The sequence below is a fragment of the Schistocerca piceifrons genome, chromosome 3 (genome assembly GCF_021461385.2).
Source record: "Schistocerca piceifrons isolate TAMUIC-IGC-003096 chromosome 3, iqSchPice1.1, whole genome shotgun sequence".
Lineage (NCBI taxonomy): Eukaryota > Metazoa > Arthropoda > Insecta > Orthoptera > Acrididae > Schistocerca > Schistocerca piceifrons.
Genome location: NC_060140.1, coordinates 108,664,741 through 108,692,446, shown reverse-complemented (window position 1 = coordinate 108,692,446; position 27,706 = coordinate 108,664,741). Strand labels below are relative to the sequence as shown.

The window sequence follows — 27,706 nt, the reverse complement described above, 5'->3', positions numbered from 1 at the left end:
GCACATCTGAACATATAAACAAATACGTAATCAGTGCCGTTTGTTGCATTGTAAAATGTTAATTACATCCGCAGATATTGTAACCTAAAGTTGACGCTTGAAACCTCCAACGTGCCGCACATTGCAAAACATCTACCGCCAACTGTATGCAACAGGTATAGCCGCAGCACGCAAACGGGTCCGTAACAGGCCCGTCACAGGAGAAGCGGGTGCAGTTGGTGTGTTAGCTGCTGTTGCCATGAACCCACACATGAGTACACGGGACATTGCGAGAGCCGGTGGACTGAGTCAAAGTAGTGTCATGCGCATACTGAATCGTCACCACTTTCACCCGTTTCATGTGTCGCTACATCAGCAATTACATGGCGATGACTTTAATCATCGAGTGCAATTCTGTCAATGGGCATTAACAGAGAATGCGTTGCAGTTCTACCTGTTTACCAATGAAGCGGGTTTCACAAACCACGGGGCAGTGAATCTACGGAACATGCATTACTGGTCCGTGGACAATCCTCGCTGGCTCAGACAGGTAGAGCGACAGCGACCGTGGACTGTAAATGTATGGTGCGGAATCATTGGCGACCACCTCATTGGTCCTCACTTCATTGCAGGGGCCCAAACAGCTGCAACATACATCGCGTTTCTACAGAATGATCTGCCAACGTTGCTCGAAAATGTCCCACTGGAAACGCGTCGACGTATGTGGTATCAGCATGATGGTGCACCTGCTCGTTCCGCAATTAACACTTGGCTGACCCTTGACAGGATGTTCGATGGGCGTTTCATAGGACGTGGAGGACGCATAAATTGGCCAGCCCGTTCTCCTGATCTTACACCTCTGGACTTCTTTCTGTGGGGTACGTTAAAGGAGAATGTGTACCGTGATGTGCCTACAACCCCAGAGGATATGAAACAACGTACTGTGGCAGCCTGCGGCGACATTACACCAAATGTACTGCGGCGTGTACGACATTCATTACGCCAGAGATTGCTATTGTGTGCAGCAAATGATGGCCACCACATTGAACATCTATTGGCCTGACATGTCGGGACACACTCTATTCCACTCCGTAATTGAAAACGGAAACCACGTGTGTACGTGTACCTCACCCCTCATGGTAATGTACATGTGCGTCAGTGAAAAAGACCAATAAAAATGTGTTAGCATGTGGACGTAATGTGCTGTTCCAGTCTCTTCTGTACCTAAGGTCCATCACCGTTCCCTTTGGATCCCTACGTAATTCGGTGCTCTCCGATACACACGATCGAACAGCGGAGGAGTGGTACTCAAGCGTCAACTTTAGGTTACAATATCTCCGGATGTAATTAACATTTTACAAAACGGCACTGATTACGTATTTGTTTATATGTTCAGATGTGCTAACAAAACTAACGGGGTTCCATTTAAAAAAACGTAGGTTTGTGTTAAAGAACACACTTCCGTGCATTTTTGTATGGTTTGTATTAACCAGTTACGCTAGCCCCTCTCCTCACGTTCGGTTTGTGGAATCGATTCGTCAGTATTTGATGTGGTTTACGAAATATATCCAGCGGTAACGTTAGGTGACTCACCCTGTATTCGAGTTATTCGGCGACTTCATAGAGGTAAGAATTTCCAATTCAGTATGATCTTTCAGGGCCCCGACGCAGCACTTCTGACGTCCAAATTTAGCAGTTTAGATTCACAGTCAGTTAATTATTGAAAGGTTACATATGAATCACATTTTTTATTGAGAGGTTAGTCACGTTATTATTGCGAGGTTACGGAATAATAAACTATTGGTAGGGTACACTGAATGTGAATGTTGTACTTATTTTTACTGTTGGGAGGTTACAATGTGAATGTGTGACAGTAATATTAATCACTAAATTATATATTTCAGTGACATATTAAGTCTCAAGTTCATCTATGACAATGAAAACAGGTCAAAGCAATGAAATAAAATTTCTGCCAAGGCTGGTATTCAAACCCAGGGCTGAGGTGTGAACTGGTGTTTGTATTGAGGAAGGAGATGTACTAGGTTCAATGGTTCAAATGGCTCTGAGCACTATGGGACTCAACTGCTGAGGTCATTAGTCCCCTAGAACTTAGAACTAGTTAAACCTAACTAACCTAAGGACATCACAAACATCCATGCCCGAGGCAGGATTCGAACCTGCGACCGTAGCGGTCTTGCGGTTCCAGACTGCAACGCCTTTAACCGCACGGCCACTTCGGCCGGCGATGTACTAGGGTAAGCTGTGTTAGCCACAGTGCCAGGATGCTGTAGTGGTTAGCGCACCTACCTAGTGAACTGATGCCAGTCTCTTAACGTTCCGCCGGCGTCGGTGGCGCACGTCGCACCACAGCTCTCCCATGTGTCGACCTTCATTCTTGATTACAGCTACGTCAGCTCGAACCTCTCCGCCACACGTCCACCAAAGGCGAAAGATTTTCATACCAACCTTCTGCGGGCTGTTCCCCATAACGTGGTGGAAAACAAGACCCTACGGTTCACTGGCCAAGAGTGTGGAAAACGATACACCACAACTTTCTGTCATCCACGGTGCGTTCGATCAGATCGCCAACAAAAAATATGTCACACGACAGCGACTCCACACTATTGGACTGGCAGACTCACCTTATTGCCCAGATTGTCACCTCTTGGATACCGATGAACATCGTTTTACTTGCGCATCATCGTCCGGAGTTAGGCGACTAACACAGAAGACATTGGCTTGTTACCTCCGGGTCACTCCTGATATGATTGACCCTCAGACCCTACCCTGTCCAGATGAAACTTACTTTCCGACCGCAAAATATCATGCGCTTACATGGTTCAAAGGACTTACCGTCACCTATATCTTTAGCGACGGAGAGAAAGAGCAGCTTTATTACTGGTGGTTCCTACAAAATGCTCACATTGCCCTCGAACGCACAGCGAAATACCGTACGCTCTTCGCAAATTATTTACGCAGCGTTTTCGCTAACCCCCCACTCAGCTGGGGAGTGCCAAGCTGCGGTTAATGTTCTGTGCCGCATCACACTAACGGCTGAACGTTCTGCTGTCAGCCATGAGCGAAGGAAGAGACAGGCTGCTGCAAGGATGCTGTTTTCCTTGAGGCACTAGCGAAGCAGAATGCCTCCGTTGCAGATGCCCTTCAAAGGCGCTGATGGAGATATCAGATAACGATGGCGAAGTACCAAGTGGAACCAGTTACATTTATTGAAGAACCTTTTAGTTGGAATTGCATCAGTGATTTACATTTTTATTTTTTTGATTACTCTTTCATGCCACCTTTGTTGTTGTAACACTTACTTGTAACACTGAGTTACTAGAATTCTCATTTGTACACGTTTCCTAAATGTAATCATGTCAAAAAATAAATAAATACATTTAAAAAAGTAGGAAACAGACCCCGGTTCGAATCCTGGCGTAGGTAAAAATTTTAATTCACTGCTTCGACCTCTGTTCATCGTCGTAGATGAAGTATTGACAGGAACATCACAGCTTCACATGACGTAGCGTCAGAAGTCAGTGGTAAGTGTGCGTCTTGTAAAGAAAACATATTGTGTGTGGTACTGATTAGTCTTAAATTAAAAAAGTGTTGAGGCTATTTTTGCGGACTCTCTGACTCACCCCGTAGGCACGCGTGAGTGCTGTTACACCGTGCTTCGTGGCGCAGTAGATGGGCAGGAAAGGGGTGGTCTCGAGGCCGGCCAGAGAAGACAGGTTGACCACCACCCCGCCGGCAGCGCCGTTCTGCTTGCCCATGTACTTGTACGCCAGCAGCAGGCCGTACACCACGCCTTTCTGCACACGGGAAGCAACCACCGTAGAAGCACATCACACACAGCTTCAAGCACATTTTGCTAGCTTACCTTTACGCTCGTGGTAATTTCCAAGAACGTTTGCGTAACGAAGCCGCAGTGTGCAAACGTTATACAGGGTGTTACAAAAAGGTACGGCCAAACTTTCAGGAAACATTCCTCACACACAAAGAAAGAAAATATGTTATGTGGACATGTGTCCGGAAACGTTTACTGTCCATGTTAGCTCATTTTATTACTTCTCTTCAAATCACATTAATCATGGAATGGAAACACACAGCAACAGAACGTACAAGCGTGACTTCAAACACTTTGTTACAGGAAATGTTCAAAATGTCCTCCGTTAGCGAGGATACATGCATCCACCCTCCGTCGCATGGAATCCCTGATGCGCTGATGCAGCCCTGGAGAATGGCGTATTGTATCACAGCCGTCCACAATACGAGCACGAAGAGTCTCTACATTTGGTACCGGGGTTGCGTAGACGAGAGCATTCAAATGCCCCCATAAATGAAAGTCAAGAGGGTTGAGGTCAGGAGAGCGTGGAGGCCATGGAATTGGTCCGCCTCTACCAATCCATCGGTCACCGAATCTGTTGTTGAGAAGCGTACGAACACTTCGACTGAAATGTGCAGCAGCTCCATCGTGCATGAACCACATGTTGTGTCGTACTTGTAAAGGCACATGTTCTAGCAGCACAGGTAGAGTATCCCGTATGAAATCATGATAACTGGCTCCATTGAGCGTAGGTGGAAGAACATGGGGTCCAATCAAGACATCACCAACAATGCCTGCCAAAACGTTCACAGATGTCAACACAAGCACCGAAGTCAACATTACCTTCCTTCAATTGCGCCATCTGGCAGTGAATCGAGGAAGTACAGTACATACTGACGAAACTAAAATGAGCTCTAACATGGAAATTAAGCGTTTCGGGACACATCTCCATATATCATCTTTTCTTTATTTGAGTGTGAGGAATGTTTCCTGAAAGTTTGGCCGTACCTTTTTGTAACACCCTGTATATCGAACGTTCGATTCTAAATCGATCACGCGACTGTGGTGGCAGGCGTTATAAGCATGTTTATAATGGTCACTACAACAACGACGAAAGAGCGTTACTAAAATTGTTGTAATTACTAAGGCTGGTCCAAATGGCTCTGAGCACTATGGGACTTAACATATGAGGTCATCAGTCCCCTAGTACTTAGAACTACTTAAACCTAACTAATCTAAGTACATCACACACATCCATGCCCGAGGCAGGATTCGAACCTGCGACCGCAGCGGTCGCGCGGTTCCCGACTGAAGGGTCTAGAACCGCTCGGCCCCGGAGGCCGGCAATTACGAAGGAAACGAATTACCTCACACGTCGACGTTGTCGCCATGACAAAGTCCATTTGATGCATATGCTACGGGAAGCATACCCTTTTTGTCGTAACCTGGGTAGACTCTGCCAATGTCACGAAAAAATATGGGTAGAGTGCCATATTTCCGACAAAACTTCAAACAATTTTCTGCATTGCTTAAGCATGGAATCAGATTCTTCCACGTGAGGCAATCGGCGGAAGAAACGTCTACAATACCAGACATCCCATTCACTTCCGTCATAAATCGTTTGGGTTTTCCTAGCATCTCACAAATGATTTATCATAACGCCCGCCACCACAGCTGCGTGATCGATTTACAGTCGCCTGTTCGATATATATCGTTTGCACCCTGCGACTTCGATAGGCAAACATTCTTGGAAATTACCAGGCTCGTCGTCTAGAAACTGGAGTGTACCGTTACATGAAGATATTTTGTGATTTTTATCACTTTTGCACTACAGAGGGCTCCAAATAATGCAGAGACTCTTTGATAGTCAATATTATTGAAACAAAATGACAGACCGTTACAATTCTTGTGCAGGGGAAGGTTATATTACGTGTTCAACGTGACCGCCAATAGTAGCCAAACTATGTCGATGCCGCTGAACTCTTGACCGAAATATGGCTGTCGGTGTTCCCGGTGTGACAGCCGCACAGGACACCTCGATGGTTTCTCGTAGCACGTTCAGTGTTACTGGCTTCTGTTGATAAATTTCGCTTTTCAGGGTCCCCCATCGGTAGAGGTCAAGAGGTGTAAGGTCTGGAGACCGTGGCGGGCACAGCTTTGTGTTGCCCAAATGATAATCTTACGTCATTCATGTCTGCGCTGTCATCTGCTGGAAAACGCGCGCCAAGATCTATTGACAAACAATGGACTACGCTACCGCGCAAAATTGCAACGATATTTCATTTTGCTCCAAAGATATTAACTATCGGAGTATCTAAATTATTCTGGACCTCTCTGTATTACTCAAAGACCTTGTAAAAAATAACTAGACTCACTGATGGCGCTGCAGTCGCGGGATAATTTGAACCTTCGGCTGGACGCCATTATAGTGGTTGTAGTCTGATGTGTTGTGTAGTATTGTTGTTTATGAAGACCCTGATTCAACGTTGTATATTTGTTGGGGCGTACATACAGTATTTGTTACTCGTAATTCTACTGTCTGTGCGTTCCAATCAAAAGAAGTACAATGGTGAAGAATTGTGCAGCGATTAATTGAACAAATAAATTCGAGAAAGGAACGAATATTACATTTCACAGGTATGTGGATATTTTAAGTTGTTTTGTATGTCGGTGCACTTGCTTAATAAATGTTTTTGTAACACGGTATTAGCATAATGTCTGTGCATCTATTTGCAGGTTTCCTTTCTCAAAACCACAGCTGTTACAAAAATGGTTACACGCTGTCAGGAGGCAAGATTTTCGACCGACTGAATACCATTTTATATGTTCTGATCATTTTGAAGAAAATTGGCTGATAGGTAGTGTTTTCACGGTCTAGGTTAGGTTGAAACTTGATAATTTCGTCGTGAGTTGCCAAAGCACTATGCCGTATACAACGCACTTCTCGTCATAAAATCTAAAGCAAGGTAGAGTCAGAAAATATCTATTAATATAGTGGGCAAATATTCGAGTATTTTTATGCATTTTGCGTACATCTATCGTAAATGAACTACGAAAAATGCTAGGGGTCCAGTCCATAACTTTTAGCTACGGCAGATTCCATGTAGTACGTAAGATAAATTCATAAACAGTGACTAGTTGCTATTTGTTCATAAATTAAAAAGTATATTGTAGTGATGTATTTAAATGAGGCATTATGTTTGTGACCTAACTCAAGGGAAGGCATTTTATAACCAAAAGCGATGTATAAATATTCGAACTCAGCGCGTCAGTTTACCACTCTAATGGCCGCCAGCCAGCTATTCAATTTGTCCGCTCTTCACAGCCGACCACTCGTGCGGTTGTGGGGGCCTGGTATTACTATACCGTCTCTGCTTTTAATAAAAGGACAAAAAGATTAACATTAGATAGAAGGAGAAAATATTGGAACTTAAATTGTATATCATCTCCACACAACGAAAATGTAAGTTTGTAAAAACTTTTGTATTGTTGAAAACAGAGACACGAAGAAGGTTCAGTAAGTTCTGGAACTGATTTATTGCATGTGAAACAAGAGGAGCTATTGTTCGAAGGAAGGGGCTATGTAGACTGAAGTTTTATGAACTAACACTTTTTTAGCGATTGCCAACGGATTTTTCGTGTACACGAGAGCTACAGTGTTGCATGTTTCTTTTTTGTCATCGTATCTGGCCCACCGTGGCATTCATGTCCGTCCGTTTTTGGCCAAATTAGGGATAACAGTCGTTCAACATATCGTATAGTCATCTGATTTGGTTATGGAAGAATTCGTGGCTCTATGGTCGGTGCTGCGGAGGGGTGGCAAGGGAAGGACATATGCAGAAAACAAAAGCATACTCATTATCTGAGCCGAGGCAGAGGTGGGGAAAGTTATGGAGAGGGGGGGGGGGAGAGGGAAGGGGGATGAAGTAATTATTGTTTGTTTTGAGGAAGAGGGACACATGGAGACAAAATAAAACAAAGCTATTGGACAATTACGCTTGTTAATTGGTAAACATACCACCACTTTCTAACAGCTACTAATCACCTACAACATACTTAACAAAGTATAGCGAAGAAAGACAGCATCTGGATCAATTGATATGTTTTATTAGCATACCTGGCTAGCCTTACACAATGAAAAGATTTATTTGTGTCTGAGAAGGAAACAAATTAGTTAGAATAACAAGAGGAAATTTGCAAAGTTAATAGATGTTTAGTGTAAAGATGTCTCTCTTATACAGATGGTTGTCGATGTAGCCTGTGGTATCTGATAAAGCACTGAAATCTGACTTACATAGCAAAAGCATGAGCCTGTGACACTAGCGACATCCAAACAAACTTTTTATGAGAACTCATCTGAAAACAAATCTGCCGGCGAAACTGCATTCATCAACAAACTGCATCACAAGTATTTATCAGAAGCTGAAAGATTAAGTAAAATATGAGAAGAGTATGTGGTACTACAAAGTGGGTAAGTCATTAGTTTAAACAGAAGAAAGATGATTTGACTAGTGGAGTTGTGATCGTGCATAACTACATGTTCTAAGAGTAAACGAAAGAAGTTTCAACAAGATAAGCAGACGAACCCGTATTACGGTTACGAATGTGATCTAATTGTAATGACTTCAGATAAAGAATAGGCAGTCATGTATAAATGTCTGCAAAGAATATCTGGCTTTACACAAAGGACCAAATAGACAATCTCCACAAAATATGACAAAACAATGTGCTCACGTGCTGTTGAATGAGATAGGGATTGAATAACGCAGTTGCTCACGAATACATAAAATATGCATAGATATTGCCACACACATGGACATTTGACTCTAGCCGTGTCACAAAGAAAACTAAGTTGCGTTTCAATTGGAACATGCAGCAATCGTGAAGAATTTTCCCGACCTAACCTTGACTTCTAAAAATAGAGGCATCCTACAGGAATTTAGCAAAATATGCTTGCACAGTGTTGCTTAAGCCAAGAGAAGCTCTCTCCCAGCAAACTGGCGACAGAATGGCGTGAAAATCCTACACATGTTCACGCATCCGAAAAGAACTGATTTCAGCACCAGAGTGTTCTTCTGTCTCACTACATGCTGTGTACGAACTGGAGACTGCTGGGAAACAGTTTGATTGACCTGAAGTACCCAACCTGCACAAGAACTGTCACTTGTACCTACACTGTTGTTATATCTGTCACAGATTCCGCTTTAGAGATTGCACAAGCCGCCGTCTTACACACTGAGTCTTGGACGTACACCATCTCGTCGCCCATTTGTGCTTTCACTGTCCTTCAACTACTTTCCAGTAGCATGTGTACTGCCTACTAGCCTCACTCTTCACGAGACTCTCGTTCCCAGGCGCCTGGCCACGAAATTCCGCTATGTGTCATAGTTGCTATGTCAGTGGACTTCCCCGTATACTGTCCAAAACTGTTGATATTTTTAAAAATATCGGGAACATCACTATTGGCTCTCGATGTATCGGAAAGAGATCGATATATCGGCGGAAACGATATCTACGTTCTGGCCTATAAAAACATCGGCTGCATATTGTATATATACTGCCGCTTTTAGAGCTGTAGATTTAAGCATTGATATATTAGATATTCTGTAAATCAACAAGCTAATAGCCTACCTGTCCCCCTTAGCTCCCCCCCCCCCCCCTTCACTTTGCAATCGGACTTCTTTTGTGCTACATATTTTTTTCTCTACTTCACGTCTATAGTCACAATAGTCATCATTGTTTTGTCACGAGACTGCCGGTTTCGGTCTATAATGACCATCTTCAGATCTGTTTTATAAAAACATATCCTATTCACTAGAATTGAAGTAAAGGAGATTTATTCTATATTCGGATCACCGCTCAATTCGCAGCCATGTCGCACTTTGTGGTACACGTACTTGCTTCACACAATCAAAGAGAAAGATTGGACCTGATGAATGTTCAAAAAGTAGTAAGACTCCTTCATCCAGTGAAACTAAAGTTATGTTCCACTTTAATTTCAAAAGAACAACTTCAAATATTTACCGAAAATTGTGAAACAACACAAAATAAAAATATAGGCACTCGATATTACCATTTTGACATCGATATATAGGGGAGAAGTATATATCGATATTTTATCGAGAGCCCTAATACAGTCCATACTGTCGCTAGAATGACTCCATGTATGACTCCCTACATACTTTTCTAGGCCGACTTTCACATTCGCGACAGGCAGTTGTTCATGATATTTTTGCTCATCAACGTATATGATTAGGAAGGACTTTGTCCCCACCATCTTTTCTGTCGCCATAATTGTAACATTGGAAATGTATATCTCAAACGTAGTCACCATTTTTTTTTTTACTCCTATGACCATCTTCCTTCAAAAATGTTTGTACCTGGTTTTCTGTTTCACATACCCATTCAAATTATGACAGTCATCTTTGCCGCCAGTGTTCTGAACGGGAACGAAACGAAAACTGTTATCGTCGCCGACTAGTCTTTTATTCTCAGATGCTGATCTTCTGTTACCGCAAATCAGTTGCAAGCAAACGTAAGTAGCATCAAATGACCCCCTTCGTCACTATTTCACAGCTGGAGCGATGCTACAATTGGGCAAGACTCTATTTTGTTGTATCACCAACTTCTGTAGGAAATGACTCTCTGATTTCAGAGTAATTATCGTGAATAAAAGTGTCATTTCTGTTCCTCTCACAGGGTATTAATCTCAGTTACCTTCTATAACGCATTGTAGCGGTTCTATCTTTGTATGGTCGAAGTTTCGTCGAGTTATGTTAGGTGCTACCGACACATCATGCGAAAGTTACTTTTGTCGTTACGTTTTGCACAGCAGTGTACTTTTATATAATAGACATGAAGTTTATAGGTGCATGGTTTTTAATACCTTTCTTGCGAAGCAAAGCAATGGACACGAAGATAAAATTAGAAAAAAATTGTGCTATACAGAGCGGTAGCTACAATTATTCTTTCAGAATCGAATAGGAAGGGGGAAGTGTTTCGAAATAAAACTGGTATGCCACGAATCTTTGGGTTAGCACACTGGACCCGCATTCGGGATGACGACGGTTTAAACCCGCGTCCGGCCATCCCGATTTTAGGTTTTCCGCCATTCAGGCAAATGCCGGGATGGTTCGTTTGAAAGGGCACGACCGTCTTCCTTCCTCATCCTTCCGTAATCCGATGAGACCGATGAACCCGCTGTTTGGTACCCTCCCTCAAATCAATCAACCAACCAACCAACCAACTTGATAAAAAACTGAAGCACCTAGAAGGTGAGGAGGAAACGAATTGAAACTTCACTGTCTGAGACAGTATATGATACTACTTTAGTGATTAGAAAATTGAACAAATTTTAAGAAAGAACTTGGCATTATGAGCCCACTTATCAGTATGATGCACAGACTCAAGTCTGGATGCAGGCACTTTTTCGTTTGTGATGGCTCTCGTAAAGCCGTTGAATCCCCTCCAGAGGCTAGCCGATCCACAATGGATCTAAGCGGTCCTCGATATCCTGGAGACTGATGATAGATTTGGGGATCTGGTCAGGAGTACCTCACCATTATGTAGATATTTCATAGAGATACGTGCTATGTGTGGACGAGTATTGGCCTATTAAAACTGGCATCATGATACTGTAACACATGAGGACACCGGATGTCCATGACGTGCAGTTGTGCTGTCAGCGTTCCCTCGGTCACCACCATCCCCAATCTGAAGTCATCACCAGTGGCTCCCCACACGATGGTACCAGGAGTATTGTCATCTGGGGTATTTTAGAAACGCGATTCGTCTCTGAGCAATACGCTACGCCATTAATCAGGTGTCCATGCTTCCAGATCACGGCATCACCCCAATTTCAGCCGTTTGTCTTGAGGTGTTAATGGCAGCCTACGCATGGGACCATAGCTCCTTACTCCAACAGCAGCTAGTCTCTGATCAGTGGTACAGGATGACACAGAACGTTGCAAAGTGTCCACTACTTCTTCTTGAATGGAAGTCGCAGATGTCGAGTGATTATGATGTGCTTGGTGCACAGTATGCCAATACCCATTTGTGATGGTCGGACGTGGTCTATCGGAACCTTGACCACATTGGGCTATTGTCATGTCAGAAAGCTCAATAAATCTGGACACTGCACGATCCGACCAGCCAGCCAACTGAAGACTCGCAACGAGGTCGCTTTTAAACTGTGTCAGAGGTTGATGACGCTGTTTCAAACGAGTAACCATCATATCCGTGTCCTTCAGTGATCACTCAACATCTGACGCTGTTCATGCCCCGTATATACCTTACCAGGCCTGGTAATAAAACTAAATACAACGAATACTAATCCATTCTGGTGACCGTTCTGCCTGTCACAGAGAACTGCAATTCGAGTCATTTATATACCTGCCGATTGTGTGTACATGTACGAAGTTACATTGGCAGCTGTCCGTGTCTTCTGGCTGCTTTACTTCTTTTGTCAGGCGGTGTATAAATGGTCAGATGCCTTTGAATGAATTCAACAGAACAGATGACTGAAAATGGTATGATGAATTTGTAGATGACTGGGGACAGACTGAAGACAGATGCCAGTCGAAGACAATGCGACAAAGAAAAGGACTCAAAAAACAGGGAAGTGGAGGTATACTCGTGTTGCTACGTACCACGTTGATGTCCACCTGCTTCTCCCACACACAGTCACGCATGATGCCAGCATTGTTGATCACGATGTCCAGACGGTTGAATGTTGATTTGGCTGCTTTGAAGACCTCTGAAACAAGATAGTCTCAGTTTTTCAATTCATTTCTGTTCAGTTGAAAATTATTAGGTGTTCATATCGATGAGAATTTAAACTGAAAAATAAAAACACATTTTGGAACTCCTAAAACAACTTAGTGCAGCCACTTTTGCACTTAGTATCGTTGAAAATCTTGGGAAGAGACAAATCAGTAAGTTGAAGTATTTTGCATATTTTCATTCAATAATGTCACATGGAATAATGTTCTGGGGTAACTCATCTTTAAGAAAGAAAGTCTTAATTGCTCAAAACGTGCTGTAAGATTAATATTTGTCGCTAATCCACAATCATCTTATAGACCCCTGTTTAAGGAGATATATTTATTCACACATGAATTTTGTTGTAAATAATTCACTGAAGTTCAAAAGGAGCAAGGATGTGTGTAATCACAATACCAGGAGGAAAGCTGACATTCATTACCCCACATTAATGTTATCTTTTTCACAAACAAGGTGCACAATGATGCAACCAAAAGTTTTCATTACTTACCCAGGGATATAAAATGTTTGACACTTAGCAAAGAAAGCTTTGAAAACAAACTAAACGTTAATCCCTGACAACTTCTATCCTGTAGAAGAATTTCTTTTTCTGTAACATCTGAAAGGTGGTGGGCAGGAATTTCTAACTCACATCTACCTCTCTCTCTCTCTCTCTCTCTCTCTCTCTCTCTATATATATATATATATATATATATATATATATATATATATATATATATATATATATATATATCCAGTAAGTAGCTATACTTAAAAATTAAGTTGTGATGTTAAAATGACTCATTCCATATCATTACGATTTATCATACAAATGATCCATCGAACATGAAACTCGCAAACATCAAGACTTTGTTGCAGTTATATACTGCTGACCATTAAAATTGCAATAGCAATTGTAAGTATAACATAAAAACATAAAACATTTTAATATAATACTTACTACTTTGTCAGGAGATCATCAAAATAGGTGAATACCATACAGATAACTGGAACAGCTAATATTTACGGAATTAATGTACTGCCAGAATGAAGCATTGTTATGCATTATTAGTAAATTTATCATACACAAAATACCTAATCTTGACTGTTGTGGCCAAGTGCTGTCAAAACTGAAATCTAACAGACACTTTTAGTTAAGCTGGTCTAACAGTCTCTGTTAAGACATTCATCTATAGAGTAGAAGGAGTTGCCTATCAAAAAGTCTTTAAAACTCTGTTTAAAGCGTGCTTTATCTGAAACCAAGTTTTCAATGGTTGCTGGCAATTTATTGAAAATGTGTGTTCCTGAATATTGGGCCCCTTTTTGGACTGAGGTAAGTGATTTTAGGACTTAATGTGGATTGTTCTTATTCCTAGTACTGCTACTATGTATTGTGGTATTGCTTGGAAAAAAGCGATATATTACTTGCAACAAATTTCATTAAGGAAATAAATATACTGAGGAGCAGTGGTTAGAATACAAAGTTCCTTGAGCAGGTTTCTACATGATGTTCTTGAATTTACACCACAAATGATTCTTATTACACACTTTTGCACACTAAAAACTTTTGCTCAGTTTGATGAGTTACCCCTGAATATGATCCCGTGTGATATAACAGAATGAAAGTAAGCAAAGTATGTAATTTTTTATACTTGTATCTCCTACATTTGACATCATTCTCACTGCAAATACAGACTTGTTTAGGAGCTTAAGCAATTCTGTGGTATGCCCTTCCCAACTGAATTTATTACCTAGTTGTAATCCCAGAAATTTAACACTGTCAACCTCTTCGATCTGTATGTCTTCATGTTATTGCACCTGCTGGAAGGAAATCTCTTACAGGTTCTGAACTGCATATAGTGGGTCTTTTCAAAGTTTAATGACAGTGAACATGCTTTAACCCATTTATTAATGTCAGCAAAAATTTGATTAGCAGCTATTTCTAAATCTGTACTTGACTTCCTACTTACTGCAATGTTTGTATCATCTGCAAAGAAAACAAACTTAGTATCTGGAAATGTAACAGCTGAGAGGGCATTAATGCACACAAGAAAAAGCAATGGACCCAAGATGGAACCTGAGGAACATCACATGTAATTAATTCCCAATTAGATGAAGACTGACTGCTTATTGCACAGGTATTCTGCAATGACCAGTGACACCCTTTGTTTCCTGTTAGTTAGATATGAGTCAAACCATTTCGCAGCATTGCCAGTGACACCATAATATTCTAATTTACTTAAGGGAAAGGTGTGGTTCACACAGTTAAAGGCTATTAACATGTCACAGAAAATACCAGTAGCCTCTAATTTATTATCTAATGAATTAAATACATTCTCACTGTAAGTGTCAATAGCCTTCTCTATGTCAGAACCCTTAAGAAATCCAAACTGTGACTTTGAAAATATATTACTTGCAGTCAGATGCTTAAGGCGAGGCTTGAACACAACCTTTACAAATATTTTTGAGAAAGCCAGCAAAAGTGAAATTGGTAGATAGTTCGATGGTGTCTCTTTATCCCTCTTCTTGTAAAGAGGCTTAACTTCAGCATATTTCAGCATCTGGAAATGTTCCACTGATGAGAGATTGACTACACAAATAACTTAAGATAGAACTCAGTGTAATGTGTACTACCCAAATTATCAGCTGTGTGAACCAGAGGTGATCTTGTTGCGTACCGAATGGCTTCTGATTCCATAACACTAGATGAAAGCCCCATATGATGATAACATATGCAATATGGCAACATTCGTTCCCCTCTGAGTCTCCACATACAGATAAATCCATCGTTATGGTGTATATAGAATCAGGATTCGTCTGAAAAGACGATGTGTGGTCACTCCTGTGACCAGTGTTGGCGTTGGACTCACAACTGTTTGCACGCCCATCTCTGCTGTCAAGTCAAAGGAAGTTGCAGCAATGATCGCTGTGCTGACAGTCCTTGGTGCCCCTTGTATCGTCCTGCAGTCCGAATGAATACCTATCTTGCTGCAAACTAGCCAGTTTCCTGGTTTAAAACACATAACATGGCAGTACAATCCTGCATGGGCGAGGTACCAATACGTCAATCCTCTCGGGAGCTAGTCTCGTGGAGCCGTTGAGATCCTGCATGGCGTTGAGTGTGGCCCTCTTGAACATACTGGATCCATTTTTCGCACGACGGTCTTGGGATCCCAAGCAATATGTGGAGCACCATTTCGCCGCTCTTGAGTTTACGACACCTACTGATAGGCGTTTCTCTTTCCTATACAGGGTATTAAGATGACCTGCACACTAACTGCCAACATTTAAAAAGAATTTTTGAAAGAGACATCCACTCCTTATATAGCACATCCTATCCGTTTCGTGCTGTTGCGCTGAAACGCTGCACATTTGAATATCAAAGCATATATTACACTTAATAACAATTTGACATTCTGATGAAAACACATGTCACTGGTGTATTATTGTACAATATTTAGTATTTATTTTACAAACTGGGTTTCCTCTGTTACATCATCATAAATGGTGCACAATTCCATATTTCGGAAAAGTCTTACTCAATGTAGCAAGGAAGCTTAAATTCAGAAACTTTAAAACATAATTTCATGTGCACTGCGCTGTTGGACATTTTTTGCCCAATGGTAAAGACAGCACTCCAGCTTTGGAAGAGTGAAATATACGAAATTACTTGTAACTGTAGCAAATTCTGTGTCAGTCTGGCAGGGCAATATGCACCTGCTTGAAGGAACACCATAGAAGTTGGAAACCTTGAAAAGGAGACTCTACTTTTGCAGAAAGAAGGTCAGAGTTAGAAGGTGCAACAAGAGGTGTTACATTTCATCTGTAAAGGAAGGAAGATGAACTATCGTAAAATAATGGAAACTAACAAATATATGTCCATCTGCCCAAGCTTAATACTGATTGACCAGATACAGTTCTCTCACTCATCCCTTCTAACTGTAGATACTACTCACATTTTCACCCAAGCCATGTTGCAGTTTACCCCTCTACCTCACATGTTCCATGTTTTTCCTTTATTTCAGGTACCTTAATTTTTCTTGCCCTGTGAAAAATTTTTTAATTTGTATTAGGGAGCAGCTTCACTTACCTGCTAAATCTCACTCGCATAGATTATTTTGTTCACCACACCCTTGGAACATGTCATCTAAGTTTATTGTTCATTATTTTCGTATAAGTAAAATTGTAGATTGTTGTATAGTTCATTAGCTGATATCGCACTTATTATCTTAGTTAAAATATCTTACATCGTATTTTCACTGTGATAATTTCTCTCGTTTTATTCCTAAATACAACATTAACATTTTTTGTCTTTGGAAATGAGAATACTCTCAAGTTTGTGGCATAAATAATAATTAGTGTAAAACATTACACTAGTATCGTGTGTGTTTTCATTGATAATGTATGAAATTCTCTACTATTAACCGACAGAACGATCAATCGATGCGATTTGACATTCGTTGCATGTCGCCTTCATAGCGCTGCAATTTGAAGGTCAGCAGTGTATTTTGTGTTACGTCATTCTGAAATGCAAGCAAACGGAATAGCTACGATGACGTTGGTTATTTGTGTGACTTAGATTATGTGAAATTATACTTCTCAGAGAGCCGCAATTAGCTTCTCTAAAAACGGTGCTTATTTCATACAGCATATACTAGTTTCGTGCGTTTACAATGTCTTTCTATCATATTACGAGAAGATCTATGCGGAGGTAATTAGACTATTACGAGATTTCAGGTCCGTTAGTTATGCAGACAACTATCCTTAAAACGAAACATAAAAGAACATTGGTCTGCGTAATTAGCGGCCCTGAATGCTTATAATTTAGTTTGAAACGACAGCCGTTGTTGGAGTTTCAAAACCAAACTATTTTTAATGAAACAATTATACTCAACTAACTGAATGACAGTATGAAGAAGTTTGCCACTGCGAAGCAGGATCTTCTGACCATGTCTTGCACTTTTTGTGCATATGTGAGTTACGCAAACTTACGGATTTTTACATTTCTATAATATAATTTTTCACTGATTTTTTAACAAAACAAACCAGAAACTTAAGTTGGTTAGACATCGCATCTTATTTCTTGACGCAGTTCTTGACAACAGAAAGACAATTGTCCTACAGTTCGAGGATTTCTTTTATTTTCATATAGTTAGAATTGAATGTAGTCGAATTAAATCGGGTGATGCCGAGGGAATTATATTAGGAAATGAGACGCTTAAAGTGGTAAATAAGTTCTGCTATTTCGAATGTAGTAGAATTAAATAGGGTGATGCTGAGAGAATTAGATTAGGAAATGAGACGCTTAAAGCAGCAAATAAGATTTGCTATTTGGGGAGCAAAATAACTGGTGATGGTCGAAGTAGAGTGGATGTAAAATGTAGAATGGCAATGGCAAGGAAAGCGTTTCTGAAGAAGAGAAATTTGTTAACTTCGAGTATAGATTTAAGTGTCAGGAAGTCATTTCTGAAAGTATTTGCGTGGAGTGTAGCAATGTATGGAAGTGAAACATGGACGATAACTAGTTTCGACAAGAAGAGAATAGAAGCTTTCGAAATGTGGTGCTACAGAAGAATGCTGAAGATTAGATGGGTAGATCACATAACTAATGAGGAGTTATTGAATAGGATTGGGGAGAAGAGAAGTTTGTGGCACAACTTGACTAGAAGAAGGGACCGGTTGGTAGGACATGTTCTGAGGCATCAAGGGATCACAAATTTAGCAATGGAGGGCAGCGTGGAGGGTAAAAGTCGTAGAGGGAGACGAAGAAATGAATACACTAAACAGATTGAGAAGGATGTAGGTTGTAGTAAGTACTGGGAGATGAAGAAGCTTGCACAGGATAGAGTAGCATGGAGAGCTGCATCAAACCAGTCTCTGGACTGAAGACCGCAACAACAACATAGTTAGAAACCTGAATTGTAAATCGAATATATGATACGCATCAGATGACCAGAGATATTCGAAGGATGAAGAAAGGAACAACGGCTGGAGATTATGGTGCTTCAGTGGAAATGACTGAAGCTGGAGGGAAGGTAATGCAAAAGGAACATGCAAAATTTGGTACAAAATGTGTGCGGAACAAGATAATTCTCCAAAACTGGATCGATGCTTAATTCAACGAAGACAAAAAAAACCTATGAATTCAACGAAGACAAAAAAAAAACCTATGGACCTCGCAACCTCCTTTCCCTAACTTACGAGGTATTCGTTAAATTTATAACAACCACATAAAAAAATGTTTCACATTGTAATCAAGCGAAGGAACAAGCTGGATTTATAAAGGACCATCAAGATGGCTCTAGACGTAGGTATACTACAAGGGACCATTTGCAAATAGAAAACATTACAGGTGAGAAAATTGAATATGAATATCATCTTTCTCTCTGATATATACATTTTGACTCGGTTTGAAAAGAAATCTGTATCAACAGCCTTTGAGAAACAAAGGTCTGATTGAATATATTAACATACTGTAGAAAACGTAATCCAATGCTACAGTCTCTATTGGACATCATCTGGATAGAGAGAAATTGAATAAGTAGTTAAATAAAAAGATTACATCTAACTAAAACAATTCTCAGAAGTCGTGGAGGAAGATTACAGATTCTTAATTTCCTTTTGATGATGTTTCCATAATTATTCTCAGTAAACGAATCGACTGCTATAACAACTCTTGAGCAACTACTATGGCTTTCATTGTTCTTCTACAGCACCACATTTATTTATAGTGTTCATTACACTTCTTTTTTTAGAAAATTCTTCCTAAGCCTTACATTTATAATACGTATTAACATATTTCTCTTTCAGCAAGTTTTTCATACCGTTGCATTTTTGCATTTTACATTCTCGTCAGTTACTTTGCTACCTGAATTGCCACTCGTATGCTACTTTTAGTATCCTGTTTCCTCATCTAACTCCTTTATCACCATCTGACTGAATACAGATTCACTGGTTACCCTTGCTTTAATGTTATTAATATTCATTTATAACATATATTCAAGGCACTACTCGTTTCTTTAAACTTATGTTCCAAATGCTTTGTCGTCTCTGACAGTATTACAATGTCTTTGCCAAACTCAAATTTTTTATTTCTTCTCTCCGAGCTTTAACTCCCTTCCCAAATTTACCTTAGTTTTCCTTTACTGTTTGCTCAGTGTGCAGATTAAATAACGTGGGGCATAGGCTACAGCTCTGTCTCACTCCCGTCTCAGTAACTGTCCTCATTTCACGTCCTTCGACTCCTATCGGGTGGAGAAATGTAGGGTCCCCCTGAATAGGTCAGGCGTGCACTACACGCAGGAAGTGGCTTCAAGGGTAGCGGAGTACGTGTGGAGTGCACATGTGGGTTTTTTAGGTTAGAGAATTCCCTCCCTAGGCCCGACAAGACGCCTCCTGAGACGCGACAAGGTTGTCGTTGCTGTTGTGGTCTTCAGTCCTGAGACTGGTTTGATGCAGCTCTCCATGCTACTCTATCCTGTGCAAGCTCCTTCATCTCCCAGTACCTACTGCAACCTACATCCTTCTGAATCTGCTTAGTGTATCCATCTCTTGGTCTCCCTCTACGATTTTTACCCTCCACGCTGCCCTCCAATACTAAATTGGTGATCCCTTGATGCCTCAGAACATGTTCTACCAACCGATCCCTTCTTCTAGTCAAGTTGTGCCACAAACTCCTGTTCTCCCCAATCCAATTCAATACCTCCCCATTAGTTACATGATCTACCCACCTAATCTTCAACATTCTTCTGTAGCACCACATTTCGAAAGCTTCTATTCTCTTCTTGTCCACACTATTTATCGTCCATTTTTCACTTCCATACATGGCTACACTCCATACAAATACTTTCAGAAATGACTTCTTGACACTTAAATCTATATTCGATGTTAACAAATTTCTCTTCTTCAGAAACGCTTTCCTTGCCATTGCCAGTCTACATTTTATATCCTCTCTACTTCGACCATCATCAGTCATTTTGCTCCCCAAATAGCAAAACTCCTTTACTACTTTAAGTGTCTCATTTCCTAATTTAATTCCCACAGCATCACCCAACTTAATTCGACTACATTCCATTATCCTCGTTTTGCTTTTGTTGATGTTCATCTTATACCCTCCTTTCAAGACACTGTCCATTCCGGTCAACTGCTCTTCCAAGTCCTTTGCTGTCTCTGACAGAATTACAATGTCATCGGCGAACCTCAAAGTTTTTATTTCTTCTCCATGGATTTTAATACCTACTCAAAATTTTTCTTTTGTTTCCTTTAGTGCTTGCTCAATATACAGATTGAATAACATCGGGGATAGGCTACAACCCTGTCTCACTCCCTTCCCAACCACTGCTTCCCTTTCATGCCCCTCGACTCTTATAAGTGCCATCTGGTTTCTGTACAAATTGTAAATATCCTTTCGCTCCCTGTATTTTACCCCTGCCACCTTTAAAATTTGAAAGAGAGTATTCCAGTCAACATTGTCAAAAGCTTTCTCTAAGTGTACAAATGCTAGAAACGTAGGTTTGCCTTTCCTTAATCTTTCTTCTAAGATAAGTCGTAGGGTCAGTATAACCTCACGTGTTCCAACATTTCTACGGAATCCAAACTGATCTTCCCGGAGGTCGGCTTCTACAAGTTTTTCCATTCGTCTGTAAAGAAATCACGTTAGTATTTTGCAGCTGTAACTTATTAAACTGATAGTTCGGTAATTTTCACATCTGTCAACACCTGCTTTCTTTGGGATTGGAATTATTATATTCTTCTTGAAGTCTGAGGGTGTTTTGTCTGTCTCATACATCTTGCTCACCAGATGGTAGAGTTTTGTCAGGATTGGCTCTCTCAAGGCTGTCAATAGTTCTAATGGAATGTTGTCTACTCCCGGGGCCTTGTTTCGACTCAGGTCTTTCAGTGCTCTGTCAAACTCTTCACGCAGTATCGTATCTTCCATTTCATCTTCATCTACATCCTCTTCCATTTCCATAATATTGTCCTCAAGTACATCGCCCTTGTATGGACCCTCTATATACTCCTTCCACCTTTCTGCTTTCCCTTCTTTGCTTAGAACTGGGTTTCCATCTGATCTCTTGATATTCATACAAGTGTCTCTCTTTTCTCTAAAGGTCTCTTTAATTTTCCTGTAGGCAGTATCTATCTTACCCCTAGTGATATGCGCCTCTACATCCTTACATTTGTCCTCTAGTCATGCCTGCTTAGCCATTTTGCACTTCCTGTCGATCTCATTTTTGAATCGTTTGTATTCCTTTTTGCCTCCTTCATTTACTGCATTTTTATATTGTCTCCTTTCATCAATTAAATTCAATATTTCTTCTGTACCCAAGGATTTCTACTAGCCCTCGTCTTTTTACCTACTTGTTCCTCTGGTGCCTTCACTACTTCATCCCTCAGAGCTACCCATTCTTCTTCTTCTTCTTGTTCTTCTGCTTTTACGGCCTCATTGGACCACTTCAGTCAATCATTTCTGGTCCTCTTCTTTGGTATTTTCCCCTTCCGAGTGGCCCAGTATCTCTTCATTCGTTCCGATGCTTTTCGTCATTCCTTATCTGTAAAAACCCTTTTCATTGTATGTCGTTTGTCAATTTTTGGTTTAAATCTTATTTCTGTGTCCCTCAACTTCTTTAAATTTGGCGTTTTGTTCTGCAAATCATCCAGAGTTATTTCCAGTTCTTCCATATCCTCTCTTATTTCCTTAAGCCATCCTCCTTGTTGTTTCAAATTCCAGAGTTTCTCAATAATTTTCCTTGATAATCTGGTTTCTGGTGTCCTCGGAATGTGACCACAAAAAGAGATCCTTTTCTTTCGTATAGTATCAGTGATGGGCTCCAGTTCTTTGTATACCACTTCATTTGGAACTATCCGCCATTGCCCAGCTTTTTGATATTTCTTATTTATGCATGTTCTAGCAATTCTTCTCTCTACTTTTAAAATTTTGTCAATTCTGTTTTTCTGGGTGACTTTAAAAAGAGTTTCACTTCCGTATGTAACCTCTGGTTGAACCACCATCTTGTAATGTTTTAATTTTGTTTTAATTGATAGACATTTTTTATTGTACGTAGACCATGTTAGTTTTTGAGCTTTTATCATTTTATTAGTTCTTGCTCGCCATGCAGGTTTCTCGTCCAATTTATGTGTTATAATTTCACCCAGGTATTTAAATTGTTTCACTATTTTAATTTCCCTATTGTTCACTGTGATGTGATCTATTACAAGTGGATCCGTTACCATTATTTCAGTCTTTTCAAATGATATCTGTAGTCCTAATTTTTGTGCTATATTTTGTAAGCTTGTTATTTGTTTCGTGGCTTCCTGAATATTATTAGCTGGTAATGCTAGGTCATCAGCAAATCCCAAGCAATTTAGGTTTATTTTATCTTTCTTAGTTCCAATTTTAATATTCATAGGATTTTCCTTGTACCATTCTCTCATTACATATTCAAGAGCACAATTGAATAGCAATGGTGATAAACAATCTCCCTGTCTCAACCCTGTTTTAATCGTAAATGGTTCAGATATTTCTCCTCTAAATTTTACTTTGGATTTGGTGTTTGTTAAGGTTAACTGTATCATTTTTATTAATTTAGGATGAAGTCCAAAATTCCTTAATATTTTCATCATTGAAGATCTATGGATGCAATCATACGCCTTTTTGAAATCTACAAAGGTTATGACTAGTTGTTTTTGCCTTCTTTTGTAGACATCCATAACTAACTTCAAGGTGATTATCTGTTCTGGGCAGCTTCTCCAGGATCTAAATCCTCCTTGATATTCTCCCTGTTCCAGTTCTAATTGATCTTTACAGCGGTTGTATAGTATTCTTGACATGATCTTATACGTGCAGTCCAAAAGGGAAATTCCTCTATAGTTGTCTGGATTTGATTTTTCTCCTTTCTTATGTAATGGATGTATTATAGCGGTAGTCCAATTTTCTGGCAATTTCTCTTCATTCCAGATTTTTACTATGCATTGGTGTAATGCTATCTTTACTGGTTCTGCTGCATATTTCCAAAGTTCAGGAAACGTTTGATCTTCTCCACTTGCTTTGTAGTTTTTGAGTTCTTTCAAAGCTCTGTAGACCTCATTAATTGTAGGTGGATTTATATTTTCTGCTAGTGTTTTAATTGGGGTTTCTGTGTTTATCTGCAGAAGTTCTGGGGGATCTTCACAATTTAGTAACCTGTTAAATGTTTCTGCTAGAATTTCTATATTTTTACTGTTGCTATGGGCTAGGTTATTATCTTTATCCTTTAACATTAATGTTGGAGGATCATATCTTTGTAATTGTCTGCCAAATATTTTGTAATAGTCTCTTGAGTTTGTTTTTTCACTATTTGTTTCTATCATTAGAAGTATATATTTTTGGTACTGACGTTTAACTCTCCTTATTATTTTTTGTGTTGTCTTCCTTTGTTTTGTGAGTTCCAAATATGATTTTTCTGTTTTTTCATTTTGATGCCTTAACCAGGCTTGGTGTCGATCCAACACTGCTTCATCACATTCATCGTTCCACCACTGGTGTTTTTTCCTTGGATTTATAGGGGCAACTTGTTCAGCTATTTGTTTCAATTTGGGAATTATTTCTTCCAGATCATCTGTTTTTTTTTTTATATCCCTGGTTTGTGCTTCATAATCCTCATTTTGTATCAGTTTATGAGGGTCATAGGTTCTCTTCTTCTTCTGGTGGGATTTTTTCTTTGCTAATGGGGTTAATTTAATTTTAATTTTTATCATGTAATGATCTGATCCCGTATCTGTCCCTCTCAGTACTTTCACATTGTAAATTTCCTTTTGGTAATTCTTATCCATGCAGACATGGTCCAGTTGCCATTCCCCTTTTTTCCAGTCTGGATGTTTCCAAGTTTTTAGTTTACTTGGTCTTCCTTTAAAATACGTCGACTTTGAGATCATGTCATGGTTTCTGCAAAATTCCACTAGTCTTATGCCATTTTTGTTTGTTCTTCTTTGTGCTGTCCATTTCCCTATTTTGTCTCTATATCTATTTTCCCTTCCTAACTGGGCATTGAAGTCTCCAATTAAAATTTTGATGTGATTTTTATTAATGTTATTCGTCGTTTGATCTAAGAGCTCCCAAAATTTTTCTACCTCTTCTCTGTGTTCTTTTTTATTATTTTTATCATTTGTCGGGGCATAGTCATTTATTATTGTGTACATTTTATTTGCAGCTTTTAGAGTTAATGTTGAGAGCCTGGGAGATTGTGCTTTAAATTCTATTATGGACTCTATTATTTTCAGACTCACCACGAATCCTGTTCCAAATTGTGGACACTGTTTCATGACTCTTTTCCCTGGTATTCCGTTATAAATCCTATATCCTTGTGATTCTATCGGCTGCTTCTACTGTATTTCTTTGCCGCATTCCTGTCAATTGTTCCCTTATGCTCTCCCTGAAACTCTGTACAAGGTAGTAGTAGGCAAAATGCAACAGGGAATAACAATATTAATGTGGTAATAGTAAACTGCAGGAGCGTCTACAGAAAGGTCCCAGAACTGCTCTCATTAATAAACGGTCACAATGCCCACATAGTACTACGGACGGAAAGTTAGCTGAAACCAGGTGTAAACAGTAATGAAATTCTAAACTCAGATTGGAATGTATACTGCAGAGACATGCTGGAAGGTGAAGGGGAGGCGTGTTTATACCGATAAAGAGTGCAATAGTATCGAAGGAAATTGACGGAGAACCGAAATGTGAAATAATTTGGGTGAATGTCACGGTTAAAGCAAGCTCAAACATGGTAATTGGATGTCTCTATAGGAACCCTGGCTCAGCAGCTGTTGTGGCAGAGCACCTGAAGGAAAATTTGGAAAATATTTCGAGTAGATTTCCCGACCATGTTCTGGTTCTGGGTGGAGATTTTAATTTACCAGATATAGACTGGGAGACTCAAACGTTTACAACAGGTGGCAGGGACAAAGAATCCTGTGAAATTTTTTTAAGTGCATTATCTGAAAACTAACTTGAGCAGTTAAACAGAGAACCGACTCGTGGCGATAACATATTGTACAGGATGGCGCGTATGGGCAGGCGGTGGGCGTTATGGAATAATAGTGTAATTTTTAGAGAAAGGCCATTTATTGGCTAAAGCATGATGAAAGGGGCTACATAGGCCTAGGGAGGTGAGGGTGAGCCAGAGCTTACAATTTGGCGAACATTGTTCGCGAAGCTACCGAAAGTGGTTGTCTGCCAAAACTAAGTCCACAGTGCCGTAGCACCGGGAGAAGCGGGAGATGTTCAGTGCTACAGGACGCGCATCCGACTCGCGGGTGAGCAAGAATACAAGAGAGCAGGCCCGGCGACGGGCGGCCGGGTATGTTCGACGCACCACGCGGCTTCCTCCACCCTGATTGGTCAGGACCGAGCAAACCGTGCGGGCGGCATGGAACTTTCCAGAGCGTTGCCTGCTAAGCGACGCCTGGGACGGCGTTACCTCGTCAGCACACGAGAGAGGCGCGTGAACAAGGTGCCCTTCCTCGGTGCTGACTTCCTGTTAGTAGACCGTGGGACGAAAGAATTTAGAGGCAGCTAACACTGCCGGCCGTGGCTTGGCCGCAATGGAAAAATGAAGTTACCGGTTGCAGGTTCATATAATAAAGTAAAATCCCCTATTGTCTGGCTCATCCTTTACATTCCTCCCCCTTCCATGGGAGCGGAGAACGTACGTGAATTCGCTCAATGTAATTATTATTTGAATGTAAACAAATTTATCTTGCAAAAGAAGGTGAACATCACTTGATTAAGAACGGCCCTCACGGAAGACGGCAGGGGTCTTAATCTATGGGAGGGTATAGAGACTCTAAAGACCTCCTAAGGGTCGCAAGGGGACTTACATCAACAATATTGTGTGCATACAAGAACCATCATAAAACATCAAAACATCATAAAACATCAAAACATCATAAAACATCAAAACATCATAAAACATCAAAATAAAATTCGAACAAAACATGACAGTGTGTGTTAGGTAAATATGTCAGGTGTTCTTGTTGCTAAGTTGAAGCAAAAATGTCTTTTTTTTCTTTTGTTGGAATAAGTTGAAAATATAAACATATCACCACTGCTGAGTCACGGCGAGGGCGAGTGGCACGAGGCGGCGTGGTGTGTTGTCCTCAGCGGGCAGCGTGCAGGCTGCCGGCGGGAAGGGGGCGTGGCCGTGGCCAGGACCGTGCACTGGAACTCAGCGCAGGGGGGGTATGAGGGGAGGTCCACATGTTTCAAAACACAGTTGAAGAGGGAGTCACTAAGGGTACACTTCCTACACTACACTAGTTTTTCCACATTAGGTGACATTACTATTGCACTCTTAAAACTAAGGGAGGACACATGCCTGATAGGTTCTTGTTTTCTCTTTTTTGTTTAGTTTAGTTTGTGGCTGTTTGCCATTAATTTAAGTGTGCCAACAGGCGAACGTAAGATATTTGTCCTTTTTTCATTTTTTAGCAAGTCATCAATTGACGATAGGAGGTGATCATTTGATAAGTTAGACAAAGCTGGCAAGTTAGCTGACAAGGGAATCATGAATGGGCTTTCAGGTATAAAAAACATAATTAAAGGGGGCGCGAATACTAAGTGAGTAAGCCGTAGTGGCATGAAAGGTTATTAGTGGTGTTCCAACAGTAACCGTTTGCTAAAGATCTGCGCGGAGGCTAGGTCAGAGTGGCAGCTGACTGCAAGGCCGAATCTCGCGCTACGTCAGAAAGGCGCGCGGCAGATAACTTCCAAGGGCAGCGCCGCGTCAGAGCTACACGCGGCGGCTGAGAAGCGAAGCCGAGGCGGCTACGTGCGCACGCAGTGCGCACGTGCGCGGCGCAGGAAGCATGCGTCAGGTGTAAGAGCGAGAGAGAGCGATGAAGCTTACCGACGCTGTTCACTGCGCTGTCTGTATTTTACACTCTCTCCAAAGGGAAATAGATGTGAGTAATCGATATGGTTTATTCACCGATGACAAACAAAATAGAAGTGGGATTACGCGTGTCATCACGCTAGACGCGTTGTTACAGTAGGTTCTGTTTAAAATTACATAAACATACATAAATGTAGAAATGAGGCACACAAGTATCATATCAAATTGTTGCAAATGCCATATCAATAACTAAAAAAAGAAAGTTAACTGT

At 40.6% G+C, this 27,706-nt stretch overlaps 1 protein-coding gene across 1 annotated transcript in view; it reads right to left on the bottom strand.

The window, feature by feature from the left end:
- The window catches only part of LOC124789619 (15-hydroxyprostaglandin dehydrogenase [NAD(+)]-like), an 86,958-nt gene that overhangs the window by 16,344 nt on the left and 42,908 nt on the right, over positions 1 to 27,706 (bottom strand). The window contains exons 4-5 of the mRNA XM_047257039.1: positions 12,457 to 12,563; positions 3,621 to 3,794 (exon numbers count right to left, since the gene is read on the bottom strand). Of these exons, the coding sequence (XP_047112995.1) occupies positions 3,621 to 3,794; positions 12,457 to 12,563 (281 nt within the window). The remainder of the gene's footprint in view (positions 1 to 3,620; positions 3,795 to 12,456; positions 12,564 to 27,706) is intronic.